Genomic DNA, 17,433 nt, shown 5'->3' with positions numbered 1-17,433 from the left:
AACACAGTGCAATGCCTGGGATGGCAATAAAAGCAAAGTTTTCCTCCCACTAGTCACAAAATACTGAACAGGTACCATTTTAGTTAATTGCGGGAAATGCAGGTGCTTTCTGTCCCTGAAACCTCTATGTTAGCCTGCTTTCTGATTTTTAAAGAATTAGATATGTACGCACATATACTCAAAATCTCCAAATTATAATTTTTATTCTGCTACACAGTTTCATGAGCTCATTTGCTGATCTCACACAGCCCTGCTCATTGCACACAGTAAGGGCTACAGGAGATTTGGAAAACAATTTCTTATAGATTTCCCCTCATTCTAGTGCCTGTTTTTACTACGCAGCAGCAGTTGCACTAGAGCACGCAACATGTTAAGAACACGCCATTTCATCCCCCTTTTTAAAAAATTCCAGCTCCAAACGCCCAACTTCCCAGTCGTGACTCTCAGTTTTAATTAATGTGGCGCTCGTGAGAAGTGACAATTTTCTTGACAGTGATGAACAGCGAGTGGTGTATTTATCCATCCGAGAGACGCGCTGCAGACAGAAGAGCCGAGCACTTTCCCATCAGTGCACCTCTGTCTCCATCTCCGAGGGCTGAGTTCATCTCGGAGCGTGCTCTGGCCCTGGCCTTTCACTTCCAGTTGCTGAAAGGAGTATCAATTTTCATTTGCATACTTTGCCTGCTGAACTCCAGGCTGCCAATTCAGTTTACACAAATCTCCCAAAAAGCTGTTAGATGGCAATATTTCACATCGCTGGCTGGGCTCTTTGTCAGCCATCCACACGTTTTAAATCTACACTTTTACAGATTCTGAGTATCTGGGACCATGACAAACCTTTCATTGGTATTGACACTCTAGACAAGTAACCAAAGTAACACCCATTAAACCCAAAAGACTTCCAGAAAGTCTGGGTAACGATGATGTTCTAATCAGTACTGTCTCAGAGTTGCTTTTCCAGCTTATTAGGTCCAATTTTCAGGAAACGCTTCTTGAGCTGATGTAAACTTAGGACACTGGTGCTGCCTTTCCTGGGTGTGTTTACCCCAAATGATTTCTCCATCTCCTATAAACAGCCTGGCATCCCCAGTAGTTCATAAGTGAAAACTGACTCCTTCCAACCTAGCAAAACCTGAAACAGCCACGCTAGAAAAGCATTAAATAACTGTTAAGGAAGCGAGAAAAGGAAAAGGTTTGTAATCACCACCAAATACCTTACAAAGAGCACATGCTGATGAAGATAAAAGCTTGCCTGCTCCAGGCATTAATTATTCATTTTAAAAATTGAAATAAAACCCGTTTTTAACAATGCACAACTTCATGCAAAAATAGAGTAACAATTTCAAAGTATTTCCTTAATCCGAGTGCTGTGGGTGTGATGGACACAGTGCCAGCACATCAGGCCCACCTGGCTGCCAGGGAACGTCCCAGCCCAGGTTAACCTGGTTTGGTAGGTGCTGACAGGTCACACCTTTAACTTCTCCTGGGGTTTTTAAACTTATTTTAAAGTACCCAGCAAACTCCAGACGCCACCAGGAACACTCACAAGTGCGATTTCACCAGGTGGGCCAACACCAGTCAGTGCTTGGAAGGGCGGGGAGGGTTCATATCACGTTCTTCCCTCACCGGGCCCCGCCACCCTCCACTCTGTTCAGGGCACGTCCTGCCCGCGGTGCCATCACCCGGAGCAGCCGCAGCCCCGCTCCGAGAGGCTCCTCGCGATTGCTCACAGCTCCCCTCCTTTTCCCCCACCGTCCCCACACCTCCCCTGGGCCGGGCGCCTCACGCCTGACATCTTGAGTCAGGGCAGATGCCGGCGGCGGGCGCGGCCATCTTTACTCAGGGCACGGCCCCGCCCGTCCCTCCGCCGGACTCTGCGAGCGCCATCTTGGGTAAGGGCGCGCTCTGCCCTCAGTGCTGCCTCAGCAGCCATATTTAATAAGGTCACCCCACGCCCCTCAATCCCCCCTCCAAAAAACCTAAAACCCCAACCCTTAGCACCCCACAAACATCCTGGGGTACTCCCCGTTTCTCCCCGCAGCCAGCGCGGGCTCCCACCGCGGCGGGGCCGTTCCGCTCCTCCCCGGTCAGCTGACGGCGGCGGCGGCGGCGGTCCCGTCATGGCCGCCCGGAGCGGCGCGGCTGAGGTGCGGGTGCTGCTTCTCCTCTGGTTCGCAGCGCTGGAGGGAGCGGCGGGCTCGGAGCCGTCGCTTAAGTGCGAGGAGCTGCGGATGGGGCAATATCCTGAGCGGAGCCGGGGCCCGGGGCGGGGGGTGGTGGTCGTGGTGATGGGCCCGGTGTGAGGCGGAGGGCATCGCTTGTCCCGAGCCCCGGCTGGAGGGGAGGGGGCGGTGAGGGCCGTGAGGTGCCTGGAAAGCCTCAGGGTGGGAGCCCCGAGGGGGTCTGAGCTGGCCGGAGCGGGACAAGGCACCTCAGGATGTAGGATGAGAGGAAACGGCCTCAAGCGGCACCAGGGAAAATTCAGTTTGGTCATCAGGAGGAATTTCTTCACAGAAAGGGTGATTAGACATTGGAATGAGCTACCAGGGAGGTGGTGCAGTCGCCGTCCCTGGGGGTGTTTAAGGAAAGACTGGATGTGGCACTCCGTGCCGTCGTTTGGTTAACATGGTGGTATTTGGTCATAGGTTGGACTCGGTGGTCTCAGAGGTCTTTTCCAACCTAATTGATTCTGTGATTTCGGGCTGTGATTTCTGTGTGTGCCTCAGGGCAGGTTTGGGATGTCTCTCCCATTTTCAAAGAGAAAATCCTATGGGATAAAAGACCCCACTCCCTCACCTCTCCACCTTCTTATTTTCTGCAGGACACTAGAGTGAGACATGGAGGCTTTGCCCTATTATTAGGAAAAGGTTCTTCCCCCAGAGGGTGGTCGGGCACTGAACGGGCTCCCCAGGGCAGTGGTTATGGCACCAAGGCTGACAGAGCTTAAGAAGCATTTGGACAACCCTCTCAGGGACAGGGTGGGATTGTCGGGGTGTCCTGTGCAGAACAGGAGTTAGACTCAATGATCCCTGTGGGTTGCTTCCAACTCAGGATATTCTGTTTGTATGCCCTACAGGGCACAGGGGTTGGGCTCTACCTGCAAGGCTCCTGCTCTCCAAGGTGCCTCAGGCTCTCCCCAGAGCATGTTGGTGGATGGCAACTAACAGTTATTCATGATCAAAAGTGTCCGGAGAGCAAATCTTGGAAAAGCTAACTTCAGCTTCTGCTTTACTTGGCTGTGGGAGTTGAAACCTCTGGAAGTCAGTTCCGGCTCAGTTTGTTTCTGCACCAAATTCCTGGCATTTCAGATGTTCATTTTTATGTGTTCTTGGAATTTTGTACGTTCCTGTAGATTTAATCTTCTCAACCAAATGCCTCATTTTCAAGGTATTTAAATAAGGGAAGAAGACTAGATGAGGCGTGTGCTACCTCGTTGCCTTCAAGTACAGAGGCTATGACTGATAAATATTGTAGTTCCTTTAGGTAGTGCTGACTGCAGCACTAATTAAACATGGGGCTTATGCGATATATTGGTGTATTAAATTGGATTAGCAGATTTGCTGCATGGTAATGTGCTGTTCCTGTTTTGGGGGATGGGTAGGAACTAACATCAAGGTGCATCTTAAATCCTCAGGGTTTAAGGAGGGTGGAATAAATTACTGTTAAACCTGTTGTAATGTTTGATATGAAAAATGTTTTCCTCAATTACCTGAACATATATGTGTGATGACCCTAAAATAGACAATAGCACACAGGAACCAATGAATTGCACAAATCACACAGCATATGGTAAGGATTTCTAACTTATATATTGATTAACTACATTTTTCAAGGAAGTGTTCGATTTATGCATTTGCGTATCTGCTAGGTGAGCTTTACAAAGGATGGGATTAGTAATACCATTAGTCTGAAAGCCCAAAACACTTGTGTGGATTGGGTGCTTTACTAAAAAGGAATAAATACATTTTCTGTGATTGGTACATTTCTAAGTGAGGTTTCTGGTAAATCTCCTCAATGTATGTTACATCCTTTAGGCTCTGTCCTGCACTGCTGTGATTAAAACAAACCATTCCTGTCATACTGATTTTGCATATAATTATTAGAAGAATTGACGTTTGACAGAACAGCCTTCAAAATCTTCTAATTTTTAAGTTTTTTTTTCTTAAGGCAACATAGTGCTTTCCATTTTTACTAGGTTCTGCTGTGTGAGGCTCTGTTTTGAAAGCACATTTATTTGATGATCAGTTCTGATGCACTTTGGAGTTCAACAGAAAAAACCTTAAATTGATCACTTGTTTTCCTATCTGTGTTTAACTCTTCTGATGTTCTCAGGCATTGAAATAAATGGTTTGCTAGCACAGCAGTTTTGCTTTATGTGCACTCATGTTTAAAATCTTGGGATCACAGACTGGTTTGGATTGGGAGGGACCTTAAATCTTATCCAGTTCCACCTCCCTGCCATGGGCAGAGGCACCTTCCACTAGACCGGTTTACTCCAAGCCCCATCCAGCCTGGCCTTGGACACTTCTAGAGATGGGGCAGCCACAAAATACACGTGTGTGCGTGTTTTTCGTATTTTGCTTTCCATAAGTGTTGAATGATTTTCTTCACTGGGATGTTCTGACATAGTGAAGGTTTTCCAAATAATTTTGGCTGAAAATACTATCTAAAATGGATCATTTTTTGAGTTACTCATTCCTTTACATAATTTTTTACATTGTGTTTCTGACTATAAATGACCGGAGATTAAAAAGACGTTATGTAGTTTGAGGTTGATCACAACTCAGATTATCAGTTGTTTAACTAAGTACCCTGTGATTGTATTTAATACACTACACTTCTGAACAGGAGATAAGCTTCAGAGTAGAGCAAGTTGCTAAATTAATTAATGTTTTTTCTTTGTGCAGCATTTTTACACACACAGCAGTTTTTAGATTGTCCCCACAGTACTTGAGCTGCTTTTTTCTTTTATTACTTAAGTAATAAAAAGTTAATTTCTGGACCATTCTTGAAGCACTGCAGTTCCTAAACACCTTTGTGGGATCCATCACCCAGACAAATGGGGTTAATTCAAAGCATCAAAGTGGTGTCTTTGAGTAGTAGGTTTAGAGTCTTTGGAGTGACACTGAAAAGAAAACTGTGTCTTTGTTTATATCAATATATTTTAACTGCACTGGGTTTTTTCTAAGTAACAGAAAGCACTGCTTTTTTTGCTTTATTTTTTTACAAGAATGTATTTTTTTTGTATTTGCCTTAGATTGGGCACATTGATCGGTAGCATAAAGGTGGGGCTTTATAGCAGTTAAGTCCAGGCATAGCTGGAATATTATTTTTTTAGTCTCTATGCAATATAGATAGATACTAAAAAAGATCCAACTCTTGCCTGTGTGTATTATTGGAAAATCTGGAAAGACATATTGAACCTGGCTTGCAGGTCAGATGGAATTAACCAACAGTACTCACAAGTACTGAAAACTGTTAGAAAATGGGCAAAGGTCTGGGTTTTTTTCTTTTAAAACAACAGACTTCAGCATTAGGGAGTGACTAATATTCTGGTAATACATTGCAAACTTTTAGCAGGTGTCATTTTCTGCTGTGATTTCCACTTTGGTTGTCCTAAGAGTCAAGGATAATGGGATAATTTGGGTAGAAAGAGACCTCAGGAAGTTGTATAGTCCAGCCTCCTGCTCAAAGCAGTGTTGGCACTGAATTCCAACCAGGTTGCTCAGGGCTTTGTGCAGTCAGACCTTGAAAACCTCCAGGGATGGTGATGACATGATTTCTCTGGGCAACTTGTTCCAGTATTTGACTGTTCTCATGATGAAAATGTTTTCTGTATGTCAGGTTCTGATTTCTCATTGACTCATATTGAAGCCAGAGTGAGAATTACATTAGAATTAAGGCAGCAATTAGATTTGTATATTTTGCTTAATATTTAGCAAAGAAAAAATACAAGTTGATCATAGGACTGGCTTAAAAAAATATTTTTAAACCATATGTGTGTGAACTGTGCTCTGTATCAAGACTGTTCTACAGTAGAACTTAATTTGTTTCAGTTGTGTCTTGCTAGAAAAACGCTGTGATTGTCAGTTATTGCTCAATTTCAAATAATGTTTTGTCCTCAGTTCAATGTCTGCCAGCACCAAATATTACTTGCAAAGATCACCTTGGCGTAGAAAAAGTCTTTACAGGACACGAAGTTGGATTTTACAAGCCTATTGAGTGTCGCAATGTGTAAGTACTCACTGGCTTTTGTGATCGTTTGTCTTTGTTTTCACACTGATGTTTTTCTAAAGTCGTGTGATGTGTTGACAGAAGGAAAAAGAGAAGTAAAATAGAACCATACACGTGTTGCCCAGTAGTTAATCCTCTAATAAACAGTATAAGGATGCAACAGAGAGTCATGGAATGGTTTGGTTTCGAAGGGACCATAAAGCTCATCTCTTTCCAACCCCCTGCCATGGGCAGGGACACCTTGCACTAAACCAGGTTGCTCAAAACATGCATGTTCATAAGTGAATCTGTCTCTGCCTGCACATTTTTGTTGTTGTTGTTGCTTAGTTATGTTTCTGTCTTTGCTTTACTTAGTACACTTTAACCTGGCAAAATTTTATCCCTAATGCTAAGGCCACATTTCACATATGCTTAAAATCAGTACAGCTGGTGAAGGAGCTGTTGGGGACACCCCTCCATCGTATCCCAGTCCTGACAGACCCCACGGCATCAGGGAACTAATCTGGGTTGAGCTAACTTGGATCAGTTCCCCAGTTTGAGTCACAGTACAGTGGCTTCAAGTTCTGGTGCCAGCACAGGGATGAGGGTGACTCAAGAATAAAAGAGAGAGGAGAAAGGAGGGCTGGACTGGGCTGTGCTATTCAGTGCTTCATGCCAGTTTACAGTGTGCCTGTGCTGAACTTGTAGTATGCCGGAATATTAGGGGAGCTTCAGTCTCTCCACTTCTTCCAAAAATATCTTTAAGGGGAACTGTTCTCTATTTTTAAACAACTTTTGTATTTAATCAAACCCTCTCTGTCTTTTAAGAGCCTTTTTCTGGTGTGTGAATGATGGACCTAGTTTTTCTAATGTACATTGTGAGTGATGGAGAGCTCTGGATACCAATAAATGTTCCAACTGGCCAATGCTAATGATCAGCCAGCACCTGTCAGTACCATTTGTTTCTCCTTTTTCTGGGACTCACATTGGAACCTCTTTCTTTTGTCCTACTGGAATCCTTGGAAATTAAAACTCCAGCAATACTCACTTGGTATTCCTTAGCACTCTGGTGGGCAAATAACTCTTATGTGGTACCAACTGCTCAATAATTTGCTTAACTTAGAAGTACAGCTCTGCCTCTTAATTTCATAAATATTTTCTCTGTATTTAGTCTTCTCAGCAGTCAAAGCTCAGCAAACTGAAGAAAACATATTATTACGTCTAATCAAATTTCAATGCTTCAAACTAGACTTCAGTCACATTTTTGTCCAGAAACAATTGTGTTTCAGTCCCATCTGTGATGGGAAGAAGATGAGCTATACTAGTTTAATAAAATTGCTTCCTCTTTGGATGAGATGGTAATTCTTATGTTTGGAGGTTTTCTGTATACATATATTTTTGGTTTAATATATTTTCCAGAAACATTTTTTAAATGTAGCTTTTCTTTACATTTATTAATTAAAACCCAAGCCTATAGGCAGAAAAATGTCATCTTTTTTATGATGTCTATAACTTGGTTGTGATGATTATTTATGATGAATAATTAATGGTTACACTGCCAAAAGAACTTGCTGTGGCTTTTCCAGTCCTGTGATTGCCAGTATGGCAGAAAGGGAAGAGCATGCTTTTGGGCTGAAACTCCAGTAAAACACAACTGTGAAAAGAAAGAGTTACACAAGCATGTCCTTGATAAAGTCCCAAAACTAGTTAAAAATGGCAGCAAGGCTAATATTACCATCTTTCATCTGTACACTTGTTTAAAAAGTGGTCCAATTACTGATAGATGTTTTCTAAGGCACTTTGAATGTTACCTAAGTGTTTGAAACATTATTTTAAGCAGGAATCTCCAGCTTAATATTACAATAATAGCCCTGCCCTTTCTACTGCTTTTTGGAGATTTTCCAGCATCTTATCTGAGTTTTGATGGAAACTGTAACTGTCTTCTGGCAGAAATAACCACACATCATTTAACCAGAAAATTAGTTTGAGAAGACATTGTCTCATAGCAGGATTGTCGTATCATGGGCACAGCAGGTAAATCTATCCCCAGTTTTTGGAAAGGACAAATCAGCAAGCTGTCGTTAGCCAAAACTGTAATTTAGATAACAGTTCTGGGATCCAGTTATTTTAGAGCAAGACCAGGAGATGTATGTTTGTGTAAGTGGTTGTGTTCAAGTTCAGTTACGCCTTGTGATAATTCAAGGAAAAGCTTGTAAGTGCTAAGATTGCTCCAACGAAGAAGTACTAGGAGTCAAGATTGCTTATGTTTGGCTTTAGTTTGATGTTTTGGAGGTAGATTTTACTTTTTAGCCAAATTCTACAATCCCCCAGATTGGCTTTCTATAATGTATTTTGCTTAATATACAGAGGCCCTGATTCTGCAGACTTTAAGTGTCCATTGTTCAAGCACTGCCAGTCCAGGGAAGGAGCCCATGAAATGGTAGTCTTTGAAATTCACGAGGTTCAGTGTGGAGAGGTCTTTGAGCAGAGGTGAGAGACCCCAAAAGAGTGAGCCAAAGCAGTACCTGATATTATCAACTGCTAAGGAAGAGTCGGAAGGAAAAGTTTTTACCATGGCATCTGGAAGAAAGATAGGCAGAAAAAGTCAAGCTTGGATGATGCTGAGAAGCGAGAAAAAAATCAGAAGAGGAACTGAAAAGAAATCGCGTCTTTTACCCAATTGTAGAAATTCCTTCAGATGCCTGGGATGTGTCATTTTCCTACTCACTGGTTTAGTCTTCAGTGCATGTTTTTATCTGAAAGAGTAAGACAAATGAAATACGAAAGTGGATGCAGCCTTGTTGCAGTATGCTCATGCTTCCACTTCATACTGTATTTCTTCTCCCTGTCAGTTTGATGTTCATGAGGTTGCAGACTGCTCTACTTTTAAAAACATCTCAGTGCATAGGCAAGTGCTCAGTTTATTACTAGTTTCGATCAGGAGCATCTCAAATTAAACCATGTTCCCACTTTATGTAAGCTTTTTTTATGCTTTAGTCCGCTTGGAGGGCTGTTGACACTTTGTAGCTGATAAACAATTTCTGACAGTTTACCTCAAGTTTAAATAAACCCATAAGTGTTCTTTACAGTGGCAACAAGGCAGTTCTAAAGATGATAATTTACATTACATTAGGTTCCAGGAATGCCCAGTGTGTTCTGTGTTGCTAATAAACACCAAGTAACAAATATTGAGGGAAGAGTCATGATTTAATCACTTAATGTTGCCATTAAGTCTTAAAGTCAGTAAATCTTGATAATAAGCAAAAAGGTAGATCTTTACTTGGCATTGAAAATGCTTAATAAAGGTGCTTGGACTTTTGTCAGCTACTGTCTTTTTGAAACTCTGTTTTATTCAACTGTTAACCAAGAGTTTAATTTGGGCCTATTAAATAATTGCTGGCATGTAGTTGTGCACGTATCAAAACAGTGAATTATTGAATATTTTTAAGTTCTAATTACATTTGGGTTTGCTTTTCAGAAGCTCCCTGTTTGCCGAGGCAGCAAGTTCTGGTATTGAGAGCGATATGTTTTTAGCTGCCTTATTAATGTAAAGTTCACATCAGCAGGGACTGGAGTTACAGGTGGTTTGGTGGCTGCATCGTTTCAGCTGTTGGCAAGAAAGGTGCCAATTAGGACAAATCTCAAAAAGTCTGTTGTATCTGTTTATGTTGTATGACTAACCATGGGAAGCTTAACTTAGAATACCTCTCTACCTCTGTACATCTTTATACAGTCAATAGTTCTTCTCATTGTAAGTTTGTGCCTTTTAGAGTGTAGTGAGTGGATACATGACTTACTCCTTTCTCCGAATCTTTCCTGCAGCTTCTTCAGCCGGTGGCCATGGTTCATTTCTCCTTCAGATCTCGTTGCAATTACTGTCTCTGCTGACACCTCACCTGTCTGTCCTGTTCCTCTCGATTTGGCTGCGTGTGAGACTAATGCCTGCAGACAGTATTCACACACCTCCTGGCTTTCTGGGCTTGTCTCAGTAGGGCTGAACTGTTAGGAAGTGCTCTTTGAAACTGGGGACGGATCAGCAACTGAATTATGCCTTGACAAGAAATCATCATTTAGTTTCAGAATAATCTGTATTCTGCAAGAGTACACTTGAGTTGCAGCAGCTGAGGTTGCTTTATGGAGGATGCCTTCCCAGTTTGAAAGCTTAGCATTATCAGTTCTGTGGCCGTTAATTGAAGATAAATAACAAGTCTGTTGGTTTTTTTTTTTTAAACTGAAGCAGCAGGAAAATGAGTCACTACTTTAATAGTCAAAAGTATGAGTGGATATATTTTGCAGTCATTACCTACATTGCTTGTTTCTTTTGGCAGAAATGGGTACTCCTACAAAGTGGCAGTGGCTCTGTCCTTATTTCTTGGATGGCTGGGAGCAGATAGATTTTATCTAGGCTATCCTGCATTAGGTAAGTTTATTCCTTTTCTTTGAGGTAAAGCTTGTTATTACGACTAAATTGTATGTGTATATTCATATTTTAGGTAATGAAGACCGGTAGTCATAGTTTTAATATTTACAACTGAAATCCTTACTTTATTGTCAAGATAAAATGCTGCATTATCCTCAGCCTGCTCTTCTGTTGGAGTGGTGACAAACGAATATATAGTTGTCCAAAAGATAAAATCCTAATAAGCAAACGTGGTTATTGCTGTTCATAGTTTTGCTTTGCATTGATGTTTACCACAGCATTCTTTGGGAGGCACTGGAACACAAGTGGGTTTGACTCATGTGCCAGCTACTTAAATGAGACTTGATTTTACCAGAAAAATAGCACACAAATTTACAGTAAACCTGGTGTTTTGGGAGATGGAATTTATTCTGGCAAATGCATAGCTTCAAGATAAATCACATTGTTAACAGTTCTGCAGAAGCTGGGACTTTTAAAAGATTTCCCTCTGGTTGGTATTTTTAGGACCTGATTCCCAGGATGATGGTGCCACTGACTTTTAAATAGTTAATAATTAAAAAACCTGTGTGTTAGAACTATTTTCACTGGCCTTGTTTCTGAGCTGGGCAAAGGGAGTCAATTTAAGTGTGGACAGCATGGAGCAATGATTTGGAAAAAGCTATGTGTCTTACTGTCACTTCAGTTATGAATTTTGAGTTTCTGCCCATTAAATGCAAACACTTTTTTTTTTTAAATGACATTACCTGTCCTTCTCAATAATCTTGTGTTAACATCCATGTCTTTTATCCCTGAGATTCTGTGATTAGCACTGACTTTGTCCATCTGTTTCACAAAAAGATACATTTTTGGAAGCAGTCAATAAGGTGCATCTTTTTGTAATATCACTGGATTTGGAATAATAATTTGCAATAATTATTTTGTAATATATTGTAGTAATATATAGATTTATAAATCCTTAGTTCTCACATGGAAGTTCTTCATGGCTCATGCTTTAACCCTACTGGAATATACTGTAACCAGTAGCCGAAGTTAAGACCTAAAATTAAACTTTTCCAAAGCCAAGTTTTCTCTCCTCTGAAAGGTAAAGAAGACAAAAGCAAATAGGTAAGAGTAGAAAAGATTAAAAGAATAAAAATCAACACACTGGATTCCATGACAGTGGATGATTGGGGATTTTTTTAGGTCATCCAGGCCTTGGTAAAAAGTGGTTCAGAAAGGTTAATGGCATTGAAATATTTTTTGCAAGTGTAGTGAAGAGTGTAAATGCTCTTTGGTTTGGTTTTTTTCCATCTCTTTTGCTTAAAGAGCACACAGATACAAACAAGCTATTGAGTATGAAGAAATCAGGAAAGCAACTTCTTCCTCTCCCACACACTGTGAACTAAACCATCAGTTATTAATGCAGAAGAGCACTATTTTTCCCTTCATGCTTTAGAGCAGTTTATTTTCTCAGTGTGATCTGCTGGTGGGGAGGGAGGTGAGGAGGAAGAAAAAAGCCAACTTTACCCTGCACTCCAAAAATAAATGCCAGGTTCAGAAACATTTCTTCTCCATCCAGTTCCTCAGGTGAATTAGAGCTGCTGCTGGAACCAGCAATGGTAAGAGACCTGCTGGGTTCCTCAAATGCCAGCTGGTACTGGGACACCTTCCACTAGACCAGATTGCCTAGAGCTCCATCCAGCCTGGCCCTGAACGCTTCCAGGGATGGGGCAGCCACAGCTTCTCTGGGCAACCTGTGCCAGGCCCTCACCACCCTCACAGTCAGGAATGCACATGGGTTTTTCTTCCAGTCAGCTGAAAGACCATCCAGCTACTACTCTTTCATCTTCCTGGTCATTAGGAGTTTTCCCCTGTTCTCTCTGCAGTGTTGCAGAGATTATAAACTATCTCCCTGGAGTTCAGTTCCATCTTGCCAACTATGGGAGCTATATCCAGGCAGTGGGATGCTCTTCCTGCAGTGTGGATGCAGTTATTCTCCTCTTCTTCTTCATAGACAGCCTCATAAACAGGGCTGGGGGAGAGGAGTTGGTTTGTGGGACATGTTGCTGCTTTGGAGAGAGGGCTAACCCAGATGTTTGCCTGAAGTGATACTTAAAATATATATAGTTTCCACTGTATTATGTTTATTGCACAGGAAACTATTGATATTAAAAAGAAATAAATTTTAAGACATCCTCTTTCTTCTGAGGGCATTTTCCAAATGAAGTCTACTTTGCAGGGCATCTTCCAATGAAACATTTATCTGGTAGTTACTATTCTGATATATATTCTATTTATCTTTTATTTATTAGTATAAAAATAACATTTTTGGATACCAGTTAAAAAGAAGCATTTATATATTTTTATATAAACTAAAAATAAATTCATATTTCAGGAAAAATATAAAAATGATACAAAGGATTGTTTTTCAAAGTTGCATGTTCTGTAAGTCAAATCTGTATATGCTGCAACTCATGAGGTGGTAGAAGGTCTCTATTCATAAGGAAATTTTGCAGCTCAAGTTGGGATTTTTCTGTCAGTGCTTCAATCAAAGGAACATTTCAGTAACTTGGTCATCAGCTTTGGCCTTTGCTTATTTAGGAATACAGATCTGTTAAAAAATTGTTAATGTTTAAAATCCTTTAACTGTTTTCAGGATGTAGAAATATGAATATGCGGTTTGATTTTTTCCTTGATAATTTAAGATCTTCAGGTCTATTTCTAGATGTGTGTATATATTATATATATGTATATTATATATATATAATATATGTATATTTTATATATGTATATAAAATATATATTTTGTGGGAAGGGGAGAGAGTTGAGATGTGATTGCCACCAGAAACGTGAACTTCATAGTAGTTGCTTAAAGTTGCAGTTAAATTTTATTTTTGTTTTTCAGGTTTGTTAAAGTTCTGCACTGTAGGATTTTGTGGAATTGGGAGCCTAATTGATTTCATACTTATTTCAATGCAGGTAAGTCAGAGTTTTCAAAACAAGATATAAATCTCTGTTTGTTAAAGCTGTGATTTAATTGCTAATAGTTCGTTAGCATTTTAGCCTTAAGAACCTTTGGGTATTGAAAAATCAAGGCATTTATTTTGGCTCTGTTTGGAGACTGTCGTAGAATATAGACACGAAATATCAATATATTTGCTGCTGGAATTAAAAATTAGACTAGCTATTTTTAAGTACTTATAGTGAAGAGTACCATAAATTCACTTTATCAGAACCTCTTTATGTGACTCAGAGTGTTGAACTCAGCATGAGATGTCCTGCTGTTTCCAGAATCCTGAAGTTCTGTGTTTGCATGTGCATTATATTCATGAGAGAAGACATTGCCACTTTTCTGCCTCTCCTCCAAATTCAAGTCCCAGATCACCTGAGAGCTGTGACTGTAGGATTCATGAGGGTGAAATCCCCAGCTGGAGTGAGATCTTGTGACATTATGAAATTGCCAAATTGTCTTATTCTACAGTGCAGCCATTTAGCATGAATTGCAAACTGCCTTTCATGAAGTTAAACTCCATTGTGGATGTAGGAGTTGTTTCTATGGGTTTATAGGAAAATATTTTGAAAGTGTGAATCTTTGTATATTTGTGTGCATCTTTGTCTTTTCTGTGCATTCTCAAATTCCTTTCTATGCTATCACAGTGATCTTGCCTCAGAGCACTTACAGATCAATTTGAGAGTGTCTTTCATCTCTCCTTGTTGATCTCCCTGGTGACCCCACATCAATTTAGTACTTCAGAACAAAAAACTCCATGATCTTCTCTACTTCTCTTCATTCCTTACCTGTGCCGTGTTTCAAAGATACTTGTCATCAGCCTAATTCTCTGCTGCAGACCCTCCTTTGTTCAAGAAAAGTGGTTTGGAGCCCACTCATTTGTTAACCTGATTTTGTGACTCAAATCCTCACCGGATTAACCGAGTCCCAGCGCCTGGCTGTGTAATTTGGTTGATTAGAAGCCCAGGGGAAATGTTCCTTCTGAGACAGCGCTCGCTAAAACAGTTAAACTGCAGCATAACTTCAAAATAAATCTAGTTTCTGTTTGACTAATTAAGCATGACTAATTTTATGATGGGAAAATTAGCAGTAATTGAGACATTAGCACAAAGTATATATTTCACTTCATATTGAAAAGTCTTGGTTCTCTTTTTCTCTTGCAGATTGTTGGACCTTCCGATGGCTCCAGTTACATTATAGATTACTACGGTGCGAGGCTCACACGGCTCACCATCACCAATGCAACTTTCAGGAAAATGCAGACCTATCCCTAGTCCTGGCAGTAATTGTCACAAATCCATAGGGGCAGCTTATTTCTACAGCTGGATCCAGTTGTCCACTGGAATTGCTGAGGACTTATTAATTGCATTTCATCAGAACGGAATATTAAATGTACCTTGAACGAAGATGATCATATATGGAAGTTCCTCAAGTGCACATGAGCTTACCTCAGAGGTCTAACTTTGTGGCTGCTCTATTTGTTGGAGCACAGAGTTTCTTGCTAAGTTATATCATTTGTGAAATGTGCAGACTTTTGCACTGATGTTCTGTGTCTGTAAGTGTAATTTAGTGTTACAGAGAACTGGAAAAAGAGTGAATGGGCCAGGATTACACTTGGGATCTGTTCTCATAACAGTTTCCAAAGTGGCAGTTTGGAAATTAACTTAAATATCCAAACCACACAAACTGCCTTTCTTTCTATCCTGTTAAAATCCAAATAGCCCCAAGTCTTGTTCTGGTGTATCCTGTGAAATTCTATTTATTGAAATAATTACTTCTGTAAAACTTGAAGACAAATTTTGGTCAAATAGCAAAGTTTGGTCAGTACTGATCAACAGTAAAAAGTATGGAGGCATAAAAAATAGAATCGTAGATGACACATAACAGAAAGTGAGGGTGGATGTTGACATGGCCTGAGGTTAGAAGAGGAAATAATTGTTCTGCTTATTTTGATTTTCTGATTTCTGCTTATTTTTTTCTTTACTCCTTTGCAACCATCCACAGTGAAATACATACCTTCTTTTTCTGAAAATAAATTGGTGCATGTGTTTGACAGCTACAGAGTGTCAAAAGAATGAATTCTTTGTACTAATAAAACCCTTAAAAGGTTCTTTTTTGGATCACTTGTGTTTCTGTGAAATAATTCTGTGTCCTTCAAAGTCATTTGACCAGAGTTTTTAGAACAACTAAGATTTCCCACGTTGTTCCTTTAAAGAAAAGTATATACACACAGAGACAGAAAACAGAATCTTCACATTATTTGACCAATTTTAAACATTCACTTTACCTTCTAAGGAAAACTGGCAGTAACTGAGTGACAAATCCACGTGATAGAAACTATAGTCAAGATTTTTTCAAAAATTTGGGCTATTCTGCTTTTCAGCTGAAACTTTCAAAACATTATAATGTGTCCACAAAGGGTATCTTTAAGAGAATTACCAAAAATGAGATTCCTAAATTGATTTTTTTAAAGCACAATTTGTGGTTTTTAGTCTCCTTTTAACCCACAGTAAGCCCAGTGCACAGAAAGCTTTGTAAAGAAATCCTGTTTTTTTTTCCAAATCAGCATAACCTGACATATCACGTAATGAGAATAAACCACAAGGAATACTTTGTGCTTAACATTAATTCCTTCCTTCACGAAAGAAAGACGTGGTTTTGGAATACTTCCTACCATGCATTTTACTTGTGGGTTCAAAGATACAAGAACACTCTGTTACAGCTCCCTTCCCTTGCTTGATATTTGTTGCACCTCCCTTTGGTCTCTCTCACTGAATGCTCTTTGTGCACATCAGTTTTGTTCCCTGAAATACTTTGAAAAACAGACAGGAAGTGGATGGAAAATAGATGTTTGAATCAAATAAGATCTCCTGGCTAAGATCATCCTGTGACTTGTCTGCTTTTTATTTTTTCACCCTGAAGCTGATAATGAAGCTGTGAAAATAGGAAGATGTCATGGATGTTATAATAAAAAAATAGCCTTGGGCAATTTATCACACAAGATTTCATTCTAAAATGTGTCTCCAGGTGTACAAGTAGCAGAGGGCTTGACTTGGTGATTTCAGCAGTCCATCATGTGCTTTGTTGTCTGTAAAAGAATCTGGGACCTATTTTGCGTGAATCAGATGAAAGTATAATTGGTTACAAGGTCCATCAGATAGTTTGTTAATCCCAGAAGCCAAGTAGCCAGCAGAGAGAAAGATCTGCTATTCCAAGTTGCAGCGTTTCTGCAGAAAGAGATGGGTGCCAGCCAATCCAGGAAATAAAAGCTGCAGGGGGATTCTTCCCTCCTGGAGCTCTGGTTTGTGATCCAGTGTATGGTCATGCCAGGACTGCACTGCTCTGTCATCACAGGCAGAATCCAGCCACAGGCGACCAGACAGAGCAATTTAATTCTCTCCCCTTTAAGTTGTATTCTAGTTCATCCTCTGTCTTGTACTGACGACTTTCCACTTCATCCACAGCCCTCTCCCATGTCTGTGAAGCCTTTTAGAAACTAGTGCCACAGATGGCACAACCCTCGGAACTTGTATGGGATGCTACTGGAGTTCTGTTCCATTTCTGAACACACATTTCTGCATTTCTGTATTGCTCCTTCAGTTGAAATGGAGAGAGGGTTAACTGAGCGAGCAGATAATACTGCAGGGCCAGGAGAGAGTTAGTGAGGTCTTTGTTTTCATCTTGTAATTGTCAGATATGGCATGTTTACCATAAGGGCTGTGAAAAGTGTGATGCAAGATGTAAAGCTGTCCCTCTGTGTTAATAATAAATTGGCTACAGGAATATTTATCAAAATGTCTGTCCAATGATG

General features: G+C 40.4%; 1 protein-coding gene and 1 long non-coding RNA gene across 2 annotated transcripts; one reads left to right on the top strand and one right to left on the bottom strand.

The window, feature by feature from the left end:
* Window positions 1-173: 173 nt before the first annotated feature.
* Window positions 174-2,477, bottom strand: LOC120323130. The gene is made up of 2 exons (XR_005563314.1): window positions 1,547-2,477; window positions 174-645 (listed from the first exon to the last, which is right to left on the bottom strand). It is a non-coding gene; the product is annotated as an uncharacterized LOC120323130 (long non-coding RNA).
* Window positions 1,925-15,742, top strand: TM2D1 (TM2 domain containing 1). Its single transcript, XM_027748756.2, has 6 exons — window positions 1,925-2,239; window positions 3,716-3,789; window positions 6,126-6,234; window positions 10,542-10,633; window positions 13,518-13,591; window positions 14,786-15,742. The coding sequence occupies exons 1-6, from the start codon at window positions 2,121-2,123 to the stop codon at window positions 14,894-14,896; spliced, it is 579 nt and encodes a 192-aa protein (XP_027604557.1). The 5' UTR covers window positions 1,925-2,120; the 3' UTR covers window positions 14,897-15,742.
* Window positions 15,743-17,433: the final 1,691 nt, after the last annotated feature.

Source organism: Pipra filicauda, unplaced genomic scaffold (genome assembly GCF_003945595.2).
Source record: "Pipra filicauda isolate LSUMZ 115617 unplaced genomic scaffold, ASM394559v2 scaffold19_size4547281_pilon, whole genome shotgun sequence".
NCBI lineage: Eukaryota > Metazoa > Chordata > Aves > Passeriformes > Pipridae > Pipra > Pipra filicauda.
The sequence above is the reverse complement of the archived record's forward strand: the minus strand, read 5'-3'. Positions and strand labels throughout refer to the sequence as shown.